The sequence below is a fragment of the Bos mutus genome, chromosome 3 (assembly GCF_027580195.1).
Source record: "Bos mutus isolate GX-2022 chromosome 3, NWIPB_WYAK_1.1, whole genome shotgun sequence".
Taxonomy (NCBI): domain Eukaryota; kingdom Metazoa; phylum Chordata; class Mammalia; order Artiodactyla; family Bovidae; genus Bos; species Bos mutus.
In genome coordinates this window covers 57,672,065-57,691,691 of record NC_091619.1, presented here as the reverse complement: position 1 = coordinate 57,691,691, position 19,627 = coordinate 57,672,065, and the positions used below count along the sequence as shown (strand labels likewise).

Below are 19,627 nucleotides of genomic sequence, written 5' to 3'. Positions count from 1 at the left end.
CTTGTCATGTCAGAGTAATCCCTAGGGAAGAAGTGCCGAAGTATAAAGTGATTTGAGAGGAAATGTATTTAATTTATGGCTTCAGCTGTAGAAGAACAAGCACATTTCAGAACTAGTTTTTTTTTTTCCAGCAGTTTTGTTTGTAGCTTTTTCGTCTTGCTAATTGCATATTAATTGTAGAGGGATTTTATTTTTTCTGTGTTCTTCCTACTAAACAAAAAGACAAAGTGATGGATGCTACTATATCTCCTTGAATGTTTTGATGATTTTTACATAAATCTAATGAGCTGCCTACCCTCTCTTACACACACACACACACACACCAGCAGCACCTTTCTGTGTTAAGGGCTATCTGACATTTTCGTGAGCTTCCAGCTTTACCAGAGCATGGCCATCTCACAGACAGGTTTTTAAGGTTTTCATTGAGAATATATGAGGTAGGGGAATACTTGCTGACAAAAGCTTTAAGTGCTCTTTTGCATCGCAGTGAAAAAATAGAGGAGAAGTGGGAGTGGACAGAAAAAAAAAAAAAATACAGTAAGAAAAAAAGAAATCACAGCCCGAGGTGGAAAGGGGAGGAAAAGGGGGATTGTTTTTGTCGACTTTGACTCATTTATGAGTTGCAGTGTCTTAAGTGAGAGCTTGGCACTGGGAGAAGCTGTGCCAGTTCGCACAGCACTTGTTTTGAACAAGGATTCAATTTCATTTGCAAATGCTTATTGTCGAGGCAGGGAGTGCCAGCACAGATGAAAGCACCCCAATCTGTCTCCTCCAATTCTTTAGGTTTAATCACATCTCTCCAATCGCTGAGGGAACTGGAGATTTAAGCAAACATATACGTGAATTGGTGTGAGGCTGTAAAAGGGACCATTATGTTTCCGATTCAGAGTATATATTCTTCTCTCACTTTCAAAGAATTAAACACGAGCTTTTCTCCCTTATTGATTAGTTGCTGAAGTAAAGGAACCCTGCAGCCTCCCCATGCTATCTGTTGACATGGAAAACAAGGAAAATGGCTCTGTCGGTGTAAAAAAGTAAGTGAAACTGGCTTGTGAGTTCTGCTTCTGCAAACAACAGAGGGACTTGGGTTCTATTTTTATACTTCTTGCTTACCTACTACAATACACTGTGGGGGCTGTCTTGGTTCATTGGTCTACACTGGCGACCAGCTTCCCCTCTCCCTCCAGCCCCAATTGCCTTTTTCTGTATTCCATTTCTAAGAGATGACTCAGACATCAAAGTGCATAAAGGGTTAGTGTATCAGGCTTTAAAACAGGGAAGGTTGAAGATTCCAGTCCTGAATTCTGTATATTGAAACAAAAACACAGAGCAAACACAGACTCTGCCTCCCAAGTCCATAGGCTACATGGAGTATGGGGCGGCGGGGGGGGCGGTATGTGTGTGTGTGTGTGTGTGTGTGTGTGTGTGTGTGGGAGAACAGAAAAAAGAGATTGCGTCTTTTTAGAATAAAACCACCCATCTCAAAAATGAAAGCTATAGGAAGGGAGGGAAAAAAGTGTCAGAATACTAAGTTTAACAACTTCTCTGTCCTCATTTTATGAACTGTTCCTTGAATGTGAAATATTTCTGCATATACCAAAGTCTCTTTTTTATATCTGCTCTTACAATTGAAACTTCTGATTATATCTATTGTGAGTTATATGCTTGATACTTTTAAATAGAAAAATTCAGTTGCATTATGTGGTGTATTCTGAAACATGCTATGTATTTTAGACATAAAATATCTGTAAGTATATGAAAAAATATTTATTCTAGGAGTTATATTTTGGCTCTAACCATATTGCTTACAAGGAAGAAGTATGCTCCAAGACAGTGTTGTCTGTTTCATTTTTTCCCTGTCATTTTAGTTTAAAATCTCCTTCAACTTGAGCTTTGGAAGAAGCTAATGTAATCTGTAGAAGTTGTTATAACTGAATGAAAAAATAGTATGCTATATATGTTTATGAATAGAAGGTATCTTTTATATTAAAGTTACATTAAACTTAATAAAATCTGCTTTAAAATTTTCTCCTGTAATTTATATATCAATGCCATGCTTCCATGCTTGTTCCCATGTTTGAAGTTTGGGGAAGGTAGGTGGAGGAGGAATGAAAGAAACAGATGCTTTTTGTAATGTGTCGGTTAGACCAACTGCTTCCAGTAGTACCCTGGGCAGTGATGAAATGACCTACACAGATATTGTCCACCGTGGTAGCCATGAGCTGCGTGTGGCAATTACAAACGTGAAATATGACTAATGTCTGATGAACTGAACTTTTAATTTTATTCAATTTGAATCCATTTTAAAAGTTAACAGCTTCATTGAAATATGATTGCCATATAATAAACTGCATGTGTTTAAAGTATAAAATATGATAAGCTCTGACATTTGTATACACCCATGAAACTATTACCAAAATTAAGATAACAAACATATCCATCATCCCCACAGGTTCCTCATAAACCTTTATAATCTCTTCTTCCTGCCCTTCTCTGCCCTTATATTCCCCAGGCAACACTGGTAGTCTCTCACTGAAGATTAGTTTATTTTTCCTAGATTTTTATATAAATGGAATTATTCAGAATGTACTTTTTTTAGGGGGAGGGAAGGGGTCTGGTTTCTTTCTCCCAGAATAATTAATTTAGGATTTGTTTATGTTATAATATGTATCAATAGTTCATTGATTTTTATTACTAAGTAATGTTTTATTGTATGGATATACAACACTTTGTTCATTGTTTGTCCACCCACTTGTTCATAGACTTTTGGGTTGTTCCCATTTATTAGGGATTACAACTAAACTGCCTTGGTCACTTGTGTACAAGTGTGTGTGTGAACATATACATTTTTCTTGGATAAGTATCTAGGAGGGAAGTAACTGGGCCACATGGTAAGTAAGTAAGTGAAGTCGCTTCCGCTCTTTGCGACCCCATGGACTGTAGCCTACCAGGCTCCTCTGTCCATGGGATTTTCCAGGCAATAGTACTGAAGTGGATTGCCATTTCCTTCTCCAGTGGATCTTCCCGACCCACGGATCGAACCTGGGTCTCCCACATTGTAGACAGACGCTTTACCATCTGAGCCACCAGGGAAGGCCACGTGGTAGGTGTATGCCAAACTTTGTAAGAAATTGCCAAACTATTTTCCGAACTAGTTGTGCCATGTTACATTCCCACCAGCAGTGTGTGAGCATTCCATTTGTTCTGTGTCCTCAGGAACTTGGTGTGATCGGGCTTCTTCATTTCATTAGGTGTGTTTTGTTTTGTTTTTTAATCTGAAGATGCTTTGTGTAGTATGACCATTTTAACAACATCAATTCTTCCAATCCAAGAGCATGGTATATCTTTCCATTACTTTGAATCATTTTCAGTTTCCTTTATCAGTGTTTTAGATAGTTCTCTCCTTGGTTATTAGGTATGGTTTTAATTTTCATTTCTGTAATGACTGAGGATGTTGAGTTTTTTTTTTTAATGTGCTTGTTTTATCTACAGATCTTCTTAAGTATTGTTCAGATCTTTTGCCCATCTTTTTATTGGGCTGGTTTTTTAGTATATTATTATGTAGAATTTTTACATATTCAGGTTACAAGTCCTTTGTGATATACATGATTTGAAAATATTTTCTTGTTGTATATAATTTGTTTTTTCATTCTCTCTGCAGTGCCTTTCAAAGTGCAGAAGTTTTAAATTTTGATGAAGTCCAGTTTATAAATTTTTTATTTTATGGATAGTGCTTTTAGTGTCACTTATCTAAGAAATATTTGCCTCGCTCAAGGTCACAAAGATTTTCTCTTATGTTTTCTTAGATTTGGGACTATAATTTTTGAGTTAATTTTTGTATATGGTGTGGAATAAGGATTAAAGTCTTAGTGTTGATAGTGGTTTCGGTTGTTGGTTTTTTTGCCTTTGGATACCCAATTGTTCCAGCACCATTTGTTGAACTATCTCTGCAACTTTGTTGAAAAAAATAACTGATCAAATATCTGTAGCTCTAGTTCTGGACTCTATTTTATTCCATTGATATTTTGTATGTATTTATGAGAGTCCCATGGATGGAGGAGCCTGGTAGGCTGCAGTCCATGGGGTCGCTGAGGGTTGGACACGACTGAGCGACTTCCCTTTCACTTTTCACTTTCATGCATTGGAGAAGGAAAGGGCAACCCACTCCAGTATTCTTGCCTGGAGAATCCCAGGGACAGGGGAGCCTGGTGGGCTGCCATCTATAGGGTCACACAGAGTCAGACACGACTGAAGCGACTTAGCAGCAGCAGCAGCAGCATCCCAATACAACACTGTTTGGGTAACTATACCTTTATGATAAATCTTGAAATCAGGTAGTATTATCCACTCAACTTTGATTTTTTTTGGAACTTGTTTTGGCACTCTTAGGTCCTTTGCTTTTCCATATAAATCAGCTTTTAAATTTCTACCCCCAAAAAATGCCTGCTGGTCATTTGACTGGCATTGCATTGAATTATAGATCAATTTAAGGAGAATTGACATTTTAACAATATTGTGTCTTCCAACTCATTAACACAGCATTTCAATCCATTACTTAGGTCCTCTTTAATTTCTCTCAGCAATGTTTCATAGTTTTCAGTGTGCAGGTCTTGCACATATTTCATCAGATATATCCCTCCATATTTCATATTTTTACACTATAATTAATGGTTGTTGTTGTTTAGTTGCTAAGTCATGTCTGACTCTTCTGTGATCCCATGGACTGTGGCCCACCAGGCTTCCCTGTCCATGGGATTTCCCAAGCAAGAATACTGGAGGAAGTTGCCATTTCCTTCTCTATGAGATCTTCCCGACCCAGGGATTGAACTTGCATCTCCTGCATTAACAGCAGATTCTTTAACACTGAGTCACCAGAGAAGCCCATTATTGATAGTGCTTTTTAAATTTAAATTTCTAGTTGTTTATTGCTAGTATAAAGAAATATGGCAGGTTTTTTTTTAATGTTAATCTTGTATCCTACAACCTTGCTAAACTCACTTATTACTTCTAATGGCTTTTTCATAGACTCTGTCAGATATTTAACATAGACAGCTATGTCTTGTGAATAAAGACAGTTTTACTTTTTCTTTCCCACTGTGGATACCTTTCATTTCTTTTTCTTACTTTATTGTGCTGAATAAGATCTCCAGTAAAAAGTTGAATAGCACTGGTGAGATTAGACATCCTAATTTTGTTCTCAATCTTAAGACAAGAAAAACTTTTACTTTTTTTCTTGTCTTTCTTTTCAGCCTGCTTTTAAATTTTTCTCTGGGTCATTGATTGTTGAGCAATTTGATTATGAGACTCAGTGTAGTTTTATTCATCTTTCTTGTGTTTAAAGTTTGTTTTTTGGGAGGGGGAATCTATGGGCTTAGTTTTTATCAAGTTTGGAAATTTCTTTTTTTTTAATTTAATTTTTTTATTTTTATTTTAATTGGAGGCTAATTACTTTACAATATTGTGGTGGTTTTGCCATACATTCACCATTCATACATTCATACATTCATACATTCATGAATCAGCCATGGGTATACATGTGTTCCCCATCCAGACCCTCCCTCTGACCGCCCTCCCCATCCCATCTCTCAGGGTCATCCCAGTGCACCAGCCCTGAGCACCCTGTCTCATGCATGGAACCTGGTCTGGTGATCTATTTCACATATGATAATATACATGTTTCAATGCTATTCTCCCAAATCATCCCACTCTCACCTTCTCCCACAGAGTCCAACAGTCTGTTCTTTATATCTGTGTCTCTTTTGCTGTCTCGCATATAGGGTCATTGTTAGCATCTTTATAAATTCCATATATATGCATTAGTATACTGTGTTGGTGTTTTTCTTTCTGAGTTACTTCGCTCTGTATAATAGGCTGCAGTTTCATCCACCTCATTAGAACTGATTCAAATGTATTCTTTTTAATAGCTGAGTAATATTTCATCATGTATATGTACCACAGCTTTCTTATCCATTCGTCTGTTGATGGGCATCTAGGTTGCTTCCATGTCCTGGCTATTGTAAACAGTGCTGCGATGAACATTGGGGTACACATGTTTCTTTCAATTCTGGTTTCCTCAGTGTGTATGCTCAGCAGTGGGATTGCTGGGGGAAATTTTCAACTGTTATTTTTTAAATTTTCTTTGGTCTTTCTCCACTTCTCCTTTGGGGACTCCGGTTATAGGTTTATTTGATCACTTGATATTGCCCCACAATTCACTGATACCCTGCTAATTTTTTTCCCAGTCTTTTTTCTGTGTTTCATTTTTGGATAGTTTCTATTGCTTTTCCTTAAGTTCACTAATCTTTTCTTCTGAAATGTATAATCTCTTGTTAATCCCACCCAATGCATTTTTCATTTCAAACAAGTTTTCATCTCTAGAAGTTCAGCTTGGTCTTTTAAATCTTTCATGTCTTCACTTTACATATCCTTCCCTCTAGCTTCTGAACGTATGAAATATAGTCATAAAATTGTTTCAATGTCCTTGTCTACTAATTCTATCACTTCTCAGTCGGTTTCAGTTGATTGGTTTTTCTTTTCACTATGGGTCATATTTTTCTGCTTCTTTGTACGCTTGGTAATTCTTTATTGAAAATTAGGTGTTTTGAATTTTGCCTTGTTGAATGTTTGATAATTTTGTATTCCTGTAAATATTCCAGATCTTTGTCCTGGGATGTGCTTGAATTAGTTGGAAACAAGCAATTGATCCTTTGAAGCCTTATTTTATTAATAAGTATTGTTAGTCAAGACTAGAGCTGTATTTACCCTTTTTTTCCCCCTTTTATTGAAGTAAGACCCACATTTCTACTCTAACCAATACTCCTGAATGATGCGATATTCCTCTCTGGAAGATAGAAACAAGTACTGTTCCCAACTCTGTGTGATCTCTAAGGATTTTTGTCTCTAATTCTTTTTCATGATTCTTTCCCCAGCTTATTTCTTCATGTGTATGTGATAATCAGTACTCCACTGAGCACTTGAAGGGAAACTTCTACACATCTCCAGAGTTCCCTCTCTGTAGCTGTCTCCTCTCTGGAACTCTGCACCCGGGCACAGCCTAAAATCTCTCTTCAGGCAGTAAGTGGCCAGGGCTACATGCTTGTTCCCACCCTTCAGGGACCACTATTCTTTACTGCCTGTGTCCAGTGCCTTGAGTGCCAGTTTCATACATCTTGTCAATTTTTTAGTTGTTTTAGGCAGAAGTGTAGTTCTGGGCCCCATGACTCCACCTTGATCAGAAATAGCAGTCTCAGTTTATATAGCAAGTGGCTATTGGCTAACCTGTTGGCCAAGATAGAGTTAGATTATAATACTGAATCCCTAAAACATAGAGTCTTAAGGCTCTCTCTGAGATCTGCTCAAACTGGGATCACAGTTGCTTCCATTTTGTTTTCCAGGCATGGAAAATAAAGTTGCTTTATTAGACAATGTACTTCACAAAGGATCATTTCCAAAGAAGCCTAGGATAATGACCTATTCACTGGCCGTGTGCTACTGCTCAGAGCTTTAGTTTTACAAGGCTATTGTTTATGGAGTCCTTTCTCTGTGTCTAGCACTTTGTGTGAGCCTTGTTAATCCTCACAACCATATTTTGAGGTATGTGCTATAATTCCCATTTTATAGTGGAGAAAACGAAAGCTCCAGGAGGTAAAAGACCTTCTAAGAGTTCATTGCTTATAAGTCCTGATGTTGGTATTTAGGTTTAAAGTCTGGCATTGAAGCCTGAGCCCTTTCTTCTGCACTGGGGTGACTAGGTTTTCAAAGGTAGCTTTCAGTCTCTTTCACCAGAGGCACAGCTCTCACTCCCAGGGGGCTATAGAAGCCTAAGTACCCAAGATTTGTAAATGATGGAAACATTCAATACTATGACCATAACTTAACAAAGACAGGACTTCCCTTTTCAAAATGGCATATTTCTTCTAAGTATAAGATATATCATAAGTCTGTTCTAAGTTATGCTAGGCAGTGTTTCTCAAAGTGAATTTGTATCACTTGGAGGGCATGTTAAAATACAGGCAGCTGGGCCACACCTCCAGAGTTTCTGTTCGGTACATCCCAAAGGCCTGGGAACTTGTGTTTTAACATGTTCTCTGGTAGTGTTGATGCTGATGTCCAGTGGCTTTGGAAAACAATTTGGCATTATTTTCCAGTGTTGAACCATGAAATATTTTATAACTCAACAAGTCCATTTCTGGATATATGTTAGTGCCAGATATATACTAGAAATGACATTTGAACCATAGATGTAATTTAACATTTTCTGGTGGTCATATTTAAACAGATGAAATTAATTTTAATATAGTTTATATTTGACTGAAAATACCCAGGATGTTATCATTTTTAAATGTAGTCAATATAGCACATTATTAATGAAATAGTTTATATTTCTGTGCTAAATTTTATCAGTGCACTATATATTTTACACTTAGAGTATGTTTCAGTTTGGATGGAAAAATTTTATTATAAATATTTGATCTCTATTAGATTTCATAAAATTTGTGATTGAAAAAGTAGAATCACATACCTAAATAATTCTTAAAAGTCTCAATAAATGAATCAAGTACCAAAAATTATTTTCCTTTAATACATTTGTGTACATTGACACAACTTGTTCTTCTTCTATTTTGTATATTTCCTTTTTGTTCATTTATTTGTCTGCACCAGGTCTTAGTTGTGGCATGTGGGATCTAGCTCCCTGACCGAGGATCGAACCTGGGCCCCCTGCATTAGGGGCGGGGAGTCTTAGCCACTGGACCACCAGGGAAGTTCCTGGTTCTTCTCTTTTAGATTTGACTTGACTTGGAAGCAATAGCGTATCCTTTCAAAACTAAGTTAAATTTGCTGATACTCAAAAAAATCATATTGTTAGCATTAAATTCAAAAGTGTATTACATAAATTTATAAGACATATAAATTTATCCAATAAATCATTCTTCAAATTTCTCTTAAAATTGATTTGTGTTAGAAAGATGTGTAAAATTATTTTTATTATACTCTGAAAAGTTACAATTTCAACACAAAATTTTGTGCCTCTTTACCTAGGTTACAAATCAGCATTTCCTTTTTTTTCTTTTTCAGGAGCTTCAAATTAATCTCATTTACATGTAGTCTGATACATCAATGAGAAAATACGAATTTCTCTGCCATTTTTTGTCTTTAATTATTGAATATTTGGAAAGCATTTTTTGTTTTAATGAAATCTTGAATTGGACTTAACAATACAATAAGTCTTTGTATATTTCTTCTATAACTTAACGAGTATTGGCAAAGAACACAGATCTTTAAATGTGCTCTGTTTCTTTTAAGAGTTCCATTTTTCGGCATTGATCTGTGGCATTTACAAATATTTATGGAATGATTTAACAATGGCATTCTTGACACATTTCAGGAGTCCGCTTCAAAAAACCGAACACATGTATCATACAGTACAATGAAGCAATGAAATATGTCTCCTGTTTTAAAAGTATATTAAAACCAGATTTTTTTAAACTTAGTGTGGCTGAAGTACCATCTACCAGGATAGGATTTAATTTTTTCAAATCTAGCTGAAGTTATTCTTCAATAAATATAAAACATTTAAAATATTTAAATAGGAATTCAGTTTTTCAGGCCATAAATTGATAACATTTCTTCTTAAATTTGGAAGTCTTCTGAGATAAAGCAGACTCCAAGTATGAACTTGGCAGTGTCTTTGATGTTATGGGCTTCCCTTGTGACTCAGATGGTAGAGTCTGCCTGCAATGCAGGAAACCTGAGTTTGATCCCTGGGTCAGGAAAATCCCCTGGAGAAGCGAATGGCTACCCACTCCAGTATTCTTGCCTGGAGAAGTCTATGGACAGAGGAGCCTGGCATGTTACAGTCGGTGGGGTCACAAATAGTCAGACATGACTGAGTGACTAACACTTTTCACTTTTGATGTTGCACTACTCATCTAAAGCTAAAGAAAAGTAGTTGTGTTTTTCCAAATTTGAACCAATCGATCTTAGATACTGTTAAAAAGATCTTACATTCTTCGGGCAATTGTTTGATGGCATGATTGAAAAATGTCTCACTTTTGATGAACTGCCTTTTTAGTATTTTATCATAATATTCTAAAAACTGAATATAACAACATAGCTATTGAAAAAACTGTGTTCTTTTTTTGTGCTAGAATCCAAGTTGTTTATAGCTGGGCAAATTTATGAGCTCAGATTCTGTTTAAAATCACTTCAAAATGTTTTGTTGGACGTTGAATTTTGATTACAGGTGTCTAATGTTATTAGCTCTTTTTGACTGTTGAGAAGCAAGTTACCAAATTCACTATGTCTTTGCTAAAAATGTCACTTAATGTTTATCCATTTTTCTTTTTTTTTTTTTGTCTTGGTATTTTTCCTTAGGTTGGGTGTTTTTTTTTTTTAATTTTATTTTATTTTTAAACTTTACAATATTGTATTAGTTTTGCCAAATATCGAAATGAATCCGCCACAGGTATACCTGTGTTCCCCATCCTGAACCCTCCTCCCTCCTCCCTCCCCATACCCTCCCTCTGGGTCGTCCCAGTGCACCAGCCCCAAGCATCCAGTATCGTGCATCGAACCTGGACTGGTGACTCGTTTCATACATGATATTATACATGTTTCAATGCTATTCTCCCAAATCTCCCCACCCTCTCCCTCTCCCTCTCCCACAGAGTCCATAAGACTGATCTATACATCAGTGTCTCTTTTGCTGTCTCGTACACAGGGTTATTGTTACCATAAACAGCTTTTTTCCTTTTGCTCTGCTCCAACGAATTGCAATTGCTGTTCATCATGAAATTTCCAATATACTTTGAGTCAGGCTCCTTTTTTCTTTACTGTTCTGACTCTGGTGCTAGTTTCTGCATCTCCTTTTGATTCTGCATCAGTGGTATGCCTCCTTTTTACATTTTAAAATGTATCCATACTTACTTTTAACTAAAATATTTTATTGCAATTAAAATTGTAAGATTATTAATTACCAATTACAACATACAAAGAGAGTCTTATAACCTGTGCTGTCGGCATCAAACACATTACAATATCACATGGGTGCATAGAAAAGATCATTTATCCTGAATCAATGTATAGATGCCAACTGGATTGCCATGTGTTTATGTGTAAAACTAGAGAAAGAGAGCTGCATCTGATTGAACTTCAAAGTAGTTTCTAGGCACTGCAATGGTTAAAGGGAAATGTTATCACACCAAAACAATGAAGTTGTGTTGATCAGAAACATAATTTACTTTAATTCGGGTTTTTAAATTTAAACTAGTTAAAATGAAAAACCCAATTTCTTAGTTGGATTTTTAATGCTCAACAGCCACCTGTGTTTAGAGGCTACAATATTGCACAGGTTATAGCCAAAACAAGCTCTTGCACACATGCATGGGGAGAAAGGTTAAATGAATATGGGGTTGGGGAGGATGATTCCCTCAGGTCAGGGATGCAGGGGTGGGATGGATATAAGCATTGTCAAGATTATAGTTTTTTTAAAAAATATTATAGCTTCTATTTTGCATGATGGATTCATGGTGATTATTAAGTTTTAAAATAATTAAATAATTAAGAGGGAGCCATCTTAATAGTTTGGGGTATGTTCTTCTAGACAGTTTCTATATAGAGCTCTCTGTATCCATATATATGTGTGCTGTGCTTAGTCACTCTGTCATATCCGACGCTTTGTGACCCTATGGACTGCAGCCCGCCAAGCTCCAAGCCCGCCAAGGACTCTCCAGGATACCACTCCAAGAATACTGGAGTGGGTAGCCATTCGCTTCTCCAGGGGATCCTCCCGACCCAAGGATCAAACTCAGGTCTTTTGCATTGCAGGCAGATTCTTTACTGTCTGAGCCACCAGGGAAGCCCAATGTATATGGAGACATAAACTTTTATTGAACAAATGGGAACATAATGTTCTCTTTTTTAGGGATTTCAGAATCACAGATTTTGAATTAATCAAAACTTTGGTACATGACACTCTTGCTATTGATCTATGTTTAATCATGTAGAATTTTCAATAAATTATAAAAAATTCTAGGTGTTTCACATATATGTGCGTATCTATACAACTTACAAGTATACATGTGAATATTTTTCCCCATTCATTTAGTCTTATTACTCCATTTTTCATCAGTTGGTCTTTTATCCCTTTTTTCCTTTTCTTCTAGGAGGGAGGAGGAACTAATATTCCCACACACAATAGATGCTTTTAGTAAGTTGGCAGCTTTTCAAGTGGTTTATCTCCCCACCACCACCAACCCCTCACCCCACGGTAGAGAAGCTCTACTGCAATAGAATGCTCACAGCAACAAAGCTTAGCAACCTTCAAAAGAAGCTATTTCTTATTAAAATCATGCCTTTTCTTGCTCATGTATCTCACCGTCTTCTTCTGCCTTTGTGTTCAGTTGGTTGTTTTATTATGAAGCAAAGACTAAATTTTGGAACTAACATTTCTTTTATAATTAGTAAAGTGATACTTTTCTTAGTAATGAATATTGGAAAGTTTTCAACTCACTTTAATATTGAAATACTAGCTTTTAAACATTGAGATATAATTTTCATATAATGTATCAGTTTCAGATATACCACATAATAATTCATTATTCACCACGATAATTCAAATGTTCACCACGATGACTGTAGTTAACATGAATCACATACACAGTTAAAGTTTTTTCTTCTGATAAGAATTTTTAAGATCTACTGTCTTTAACAACTTTCGAATATACAGTACAGTATTATTAGTTATAGTCACCATGCTGAATGTTACATCCCCATGAATTACTTATTTTATAACTGGAAGTTTGTACATTTTGACCACTTTCACCCATTTAGTGCTCTGCAACCCCTCCCCTCACCTCTGGCAACCACCAATCTGTTCTCTGTATCTTTGGTTTTGGATTTACTTTTTTTGAATATTTTATTTTTAGATTCCACATATAAGTGAGATTATGTATTTGTCTTTGGCTGACTTATTTGACTTGCAGAGGGCATTTAAAATGCCCTCACATTCAATTTATATTGTCAAAAATGACAAGACTTCCTTTTTATGGCTGAATACTATTATATTCTATATATATATATATATATATATATATATACACACACACACACACACACACCACATTTTCTTTATTTTCCGGTGATGGACACTCAGATGGCTTTCATGTCTAGGCTATTGTAAATAGTGATGTAATGAATGTGAGGGAGCTATATCTTTTTGATTTAGTGTTTTTCTTTCTTTTAGTTAGATGCCCAGAAGCAAAATTGCTGAATTGTATGGTAGTTCTGTTTTTAATTTTTTTCAGGAACCTACCTCCTATTTTCCATACTACAATTCTACCAATAATGCATAAGGGTTCCCTTTTCCACATCTTTGCCAGCATTTGTTATCTCTTGTTTTTTTCTTATGCCTTTCTAAAGGGCATAAGATACTTCCTTATTGTTTTGGTTTGCATTTCCCTGATGATTAATGGTTCAGTACATCTTTTCATATACCTGTTGGCCATCTGTGTATCTTCTTTGGAAAAAATGTCTATTCAAATCCTCTGCCCATTTTTAAATTTGATTGTTTATTAATATTTATTTTTACTGTGGAGTTATATGTATTCTTTATGTATTTTGGATTTGCAAGTATTTTCTCCTGTTCAGTAGGTTGCCTTTGCACTTTGTTGGTTCTGTTTGCTCTGCAGAAGATTTTTAGTCTAATATAGTCCCACTTGTTTATTTTTGCTTTTGTTGCCCCTGTTTTGGGAGTCAGATCCAAAAAAAAAAAAAACATCGCCAAGACTGATGTCAAAGAGCTTACCACTTATGTTTTCTTCTACAGGCTTTATAGTTTCAGGCCTTACATTCAAATCTTTGACCCACTTTGAATTAATTTTTCTATGTGGTATAAGGTAGTGTTCCAGTTTCATTCTTTTGCACATCGTCCTCTTGTTTTTCCAGCACCATTTATTGAAGAGACTATCTTTTCCCCTTTGTATATTCTTGGCTCATTTGTCATTAATTAATTGGCCATATGTGCATTAATACTAACTTTTGAAATAGCCCTCTCTGAGGACTGTTAACTATTAAATATTAAGCTAATTATTAAATTTAAAGAAGTTGTCATTCTTAATGTGAATTACAAGATTAGGAAGTGAATGATAGAAGTAAGATATTAGGATAACGTTAGAAATTATTATTGGTATTACTAGAATTTCTATTGGTATTGCTAGAATTTTTAGGTAGGGCTTCCCTGGTGGCTCAGATGGTAAAGAATCTGTCTACAATACATGAGACCTGGGTTCGATCCCTGGCTTGGGAAGATCCCATGGAGAAGGACATGGCAACCCACTCCAGTATTCTTGCCTGAAGAATTCCACAGACATCAGAATTCAGGTGGCTACAGTCCATGTGGTTGCAAAGAGGTAGACACAACTGAGTGATTAACATGCCAAATTTCAAAACTCTGACTTCATTGTAGAATTATTAAAGAGACCTTTCATATAACAAAAATAACAATAGCTACCATTACTTACCTCATTAAAAAAAAATCCAGCAATGTTTATGTGTATAGCAACCCACATATCAGTCAGGCATCTAATTCTAAGGGAATCAGTCACATCTAGGGTTAAATAAATAACTTCACAGGATATTTATTTATTTGCCTGGAAGTCCTGCAAGGTTCCTTAGGGAAGGAGGAAGAGGAAGCTGTTAGAAGTAATTGTGCATCTGATCACTGGCTTCAGCTTTTGTTCATTTACTCGTATTCCTGTCCTTTTGTGTTGTCAAGTAAATAATCAGCAGTCCTTAGATGTGTGTTTTTTAAAAGCAAGGAGGAGATTGCAAACAGCTTGCTGCAACCAGACTCCACAACCATACTGCTTGAGTCTACCTGCTTGAGTGAGGGCTCCTGGCACGCTGTTCTTTCCAGGGAACAGCAGTCTGGAACAGGGAGTGATCTCAATGTAAGATTCCACTCTACTAAACACATGGGAGAATAAAATAAAGCTCCCAAGATGTTTAAGTGGCTAAATATCAAATACTTCTTAACAGATAGTTTGTTAGAAAGAAAGGAAGAAAGGGAGGGAGGGAGAGAGAGAAGGAGGAAAAAAGAAGGAAGAAGAAAAGAGAAAGAGAAAGGAGAAGGGGGGAGTGGAGAGGAGAGGGGGAAAGTGAGCCACTAATTCAGACATGCAACATGACCTTTCTAATCAGAATCTGATGTCGTAACCCTTCTGTGGATACATTTGGTAGGATAAGTCAGGGTGCTATATGTATGGATTCTTGAATCAGAGAATATATGGTAGTTGATAGTGATACTTGTAATTGGTAGTTTTATTTTTCTTCAGTTCAGTTCAGTTGCTCAGTCGTGTCTGATTCTTTGTGACCGCATGAATCAGAGCATGGCAGGCCTCCCTGTCCATCACCAACTCCCGGAGTTCACTCAGACTCATGTCCATCAAGTCGGTGATGCCATCCAGCCGTCTCATTCTCTGCCGTCCCCTTTTCCTTCTGCCCCAATCCCTCCCAGCATCAGAGTCTCTTCCAATGAGTCAACTCTTCGCATGAGGTGGCCAAAGTACTGGAGTTTCAGCTTTAGCATCATTCCTTCCAAAGATCACCCAGGGCTGATCTCCTTCAGAATGGACTGGTTGGATCTCCTTGCAGTCCAAGGAACTCTCAAGAGTCTTCTCCAGCACCACAGTTCAAAAGCATCAATTCTTCAGTGCTCAGCTTTCTTCACGGTCCAAATCTCACATCCATACATGACCACTGGAAAAACCATAGCCTTGACTAGACGGACCTTTGTTGGCAAAGTAATGTCTCTGCTTTTGAATATGCTATCTAGGTTGGTCATAACTTTTCTTCCAAGGAGTAAGCGTCTTTTAATTTCATGGCTGCAGTCACCATCTGCAGTGATTTTGGAGCCCAGAAAAATAAACTCTGACACTGTTTCCCCATCTATTTCCCATGAGATGATGGGACCAGATGCCATGATCTTCGTTTTCTGAATGTTGAGCTTTAAGCCAACTTTTTCACTCTCCTCTTTCACTTTCATCAAGAGGCTTTTCAGTTCCTCTTCACTTTCTGCCATAAGGGTGATGTCATCTGCATATCTGAGGTTATTGATATTTCTCCATGCAATCTTGATTCCAGCTTGTGCTTCTTCCAGCCCAGCGTTTCTCATGATGTACTCTGCATATAAGTTAAATAAGCAGGGTGACAATATACAGCCTTGACTTACTCCTTTTCCTATTTGGAACCAGTCTGTTGTTCCATGTCCAGTTCTAACTGTTGCTTCCTTACCTGCATATAGGTTTCTCAAGAGGCAGGTCAGGTGTTCTGGTATTCCCATCTCTTTCAGAATTTTCCACAGTTTCTTGTGATCCACACAGTCAAAGGCTTTGGCATAGTCAATAAAGCAGAAATAGATGTTTTTCTGGAACTCTCTTGCTTTTTTGATGATCCAGCGGATGTTGGCAATTTGAGCTTTGCTTCCTCTGCCTTTTCTAAAACCAGCTTGAACTTCAGGAAGTTCACGGTTCACGTATTGCTGAAGCCTGGATTGGAGAATTTTGAGCATTACTTTACTAGTGTGTGAGATGAATGCAATTGTGTAGTAGTTTGAGCATTCTTTGGCATTGCCTTTCTTTGGGATTGGAATGAAAACTGACCTTTTCCAGTCCTGTGGCCACTGCTGAGTTTTCCAAATGTGCTGGCACATTGAGTGCAGCACTTTCACAGCATCATCTTTCAGGATTTGGAATAGCTCAACTGGAATTCCATCACCTCCACTAGCTTTGTTCATAGTGATGCTTTCTAAGGCCCACTTGACTTCACATTATAGGATGTCTGGCTCTAGGTGAGTGATCATACCATCGTAATTATCTTGGTCATAAAGATCTTTTTTGTACAGTTCTTCTGTGTATTCTTGCCACCTCTTCTTAATTTCTTCTGCTTCTCTTAGCCCACCCTCATGACCACATTTAACCTTAATTGCTCTATCTCCGAAAAGCCCTTGCCCACACTGAGGGTTAGGACTTCAGCATAGGAATTTTGGGGGTCAGGTGGACACAATTCAGTCTTAACATATTTTCTTATGATAAAAGTTTGGTTATGTTTGGTTATTCCCTTAAATAAATGACAACTTGGGTTAAGGATTGAATCTGTTCAATTTACCATTTGTGCATTGTAAATAGCTACCTTAAGGAAGTATACATTTCAAAAGAGTAAGATGAGCAAAACTTAGAGTCAGCTAATCATATCATCGTATTTTAAATGTGATAACAACAAGGAGTTCCTATCAAAGTCAGCAGAATTCACAAACATGCATTATATATCTTCTATACATTAGTAGCTCGAAGGGTTGCTGTTTTCTACATAGATTCTGGTGTGCTACTGATATTCCTACAAAGGAAAACCGAGTTTGTTAAAGCATTAAAGCCATAGTCAGTCCTTTGGAATAGTGACCACTGTGCCTGGCTCAGAGCAGGGAGGGGGAGCTCTGCAGGCCGTCTGTATGCAGTTGTCTTTAATATTATTACGGGAGTATGAAACATTCCTATGTTTATGTGTAGTGTGAATGTGGGTGTGAATTGTATCTGATAGCAAATAATATACAAAAATGCATGGAATCCTGTTGAGAGGAATGTCTTTATTTCCTCCAGGTCAGAGGTCTTTATTTGTACTAGGAAGTTGAGAACAGGTGGGGGAAAAGGCAGATTTGTTTTCAGAAAAATGAAGTGGGGTGTTTGGGAGACATTCCAGCAGAGGAATGCCAAGGACAGAGTGCCCTGTGATTTCAGAGGAAACGCATGAGCCTGAGGGAAGATGTCTCTGAGGAAAGAAATGATGCAGGAAGACTGACCTCCCTGTTCCTGGGACCTGATCCTGATGTTGCTCTGGATTCAGGGCTCCACACACCTAATACAGCCTGACTCACACTGCCCTCCCTCCCTCCCTCCATTCCTCTTCTTCTTTAACTGCTCTTTGTAATAAGGCAGGAACATGTTAAAACCATTCTTCATCATGCAGCTGACTTGAGATTTTCCTTTTCACTAGACTGCAAGTTCCCAAGCCTTATTAATTGCCAGACTCGTCGTGAGCAGGTGAAACTTAATTGATAATGGGAATAAAAGATCGGTTGGGTTTATTAGGAAGGAGATGTTTAACCAGTATCTATTTTAAATAAGTAGAGTTCTAACCCTTAAAAGCTGAACAAACAGGGTTTTGAGTAGCATAACCAAAGCTGTGGATATGGGAAGGTCCAGGATGTTGACTGGTTGGATTTCAGTACAAACTTGGAATGGGAAAGAAGCCTGGAAAGTTATGTTTGAATTAAATCCCTGAGTGCCAAATATACAGAAGAGCTATTTGCTCTTTCAGTACTTTTGTTGCTTGGGTATGTGGCAGTGAAATGCAGTCAACTCTTACATAGCTGGATATTAAAAAATGAAAAATGTCCTGTCAGGAAACTTTGAATCATCCTTTCTCTTTGTCTGGCTGTCTTTAAGCCAGATACCTACTTGTTAGGATGAAGGGAGAGGGAGAAAAAAAAATGGAGATAAACTGAAAGCTCATTTGGTTGCTTCATCCTTAGCTATGTCCATAGGCCAAGAGATCAATGTTGATTTATTGTGATCAAATTTATATTGCTTTTAGCCAAAGGCTGTTTTAAGATATGACCAAAGAGTAGGTTAATATAATTTGAAAAGTAAGTTATCAAGATCAAAATAGTACAAAGTTCAAGTGTATTTCTGAGTGGAAACACAAGTAACATTGAGAATTAGCTTTATAAAAGGAGTAGCATGATAAATAAATGTCACTGTAATATATTAACTAATTGAAAGTAAGTTTTGCTCTGAACTTTAAAGTTGAAATGCAATCAATAGGTATAACAGGGTTTTGAAATCCCATATGGGCTGTATTTATCCAGAGTTTCCTTCTGGTCTTATCAACCTTCAGAATCTATTCTAACTATCATGAAATATACACACTAAATTCCAAGAAAGAGTTTCGAATATTTTTCACCTGTTTCCACGAATAAAATTAAAGGGGAATGGGCACTTCTGCTGCTAGCACTTCAAATTATCATGTGCCAACATGAAAACATTCACCATAAGGTCATAATCTGCATGTATCTGCCAAATTTGTTATTTATTGCATTTCTGTCCTCACGGTTGTGTCTCTTTAGCTCTCTCTAAAAGTGAGGTGATTGTTTAATTAAGGGATAATCAGTTCCCAGTGTGAAGTATTCATGCATGATATAATTCTTATCCATACATGATGTTCCCAATCATATGCACAGGGACTGAAAGGAGACAGTGTTAAATGGGAACATTGATTCGAATAAGTGATGGGACTGGAGACAAATTCTGCTGTTCATTTCTTGCTAGTCTTTTTTATAATAAGGAAAAAATGCATATATATACTTTCAAAGTCTCCATGCCTGGAAAAATATTCATGAATTTATCATCTTTATATTTACATTATATTCTAGGAAATATTTTGCTGTGACAATAATAATAAATACCAAATGATAATGGAACTGTTATATCTGCCATCTCTTTTCATTAGCAAAATTAGCAGCCGTAAAGGGAACCACCAGCTGGGAGCTGTTTCAAACAGCACCATTTAAATTCCT

At 36.9% G+C, this 19,627-nt stretch overlaps 1 protein-coding gene across 2 annotated transcripts in view; it reads left to right on the top strand.

The window, feature by feature from the left end:
* Nucleotides 1-19,627, top strand: part of SAMD13 (sterile alpha motif domain containing 13) — a 52,830-nt gene that overhangs the window by 3,796 nt on the left and 29,407 nt on the right. For both annotated transcript variants that reach the window (XM_005887420.2, XM_070364421.1), the window contains exon 2: nt 950-1,034. In XM_005887420.2, coding sequence (XP_005887482.1) covers nt 950-1,034 — 85 coding nt within the window. The remainder of the gene's footprint in view (nt 1-949; nt 1,035-19,627) is intronic.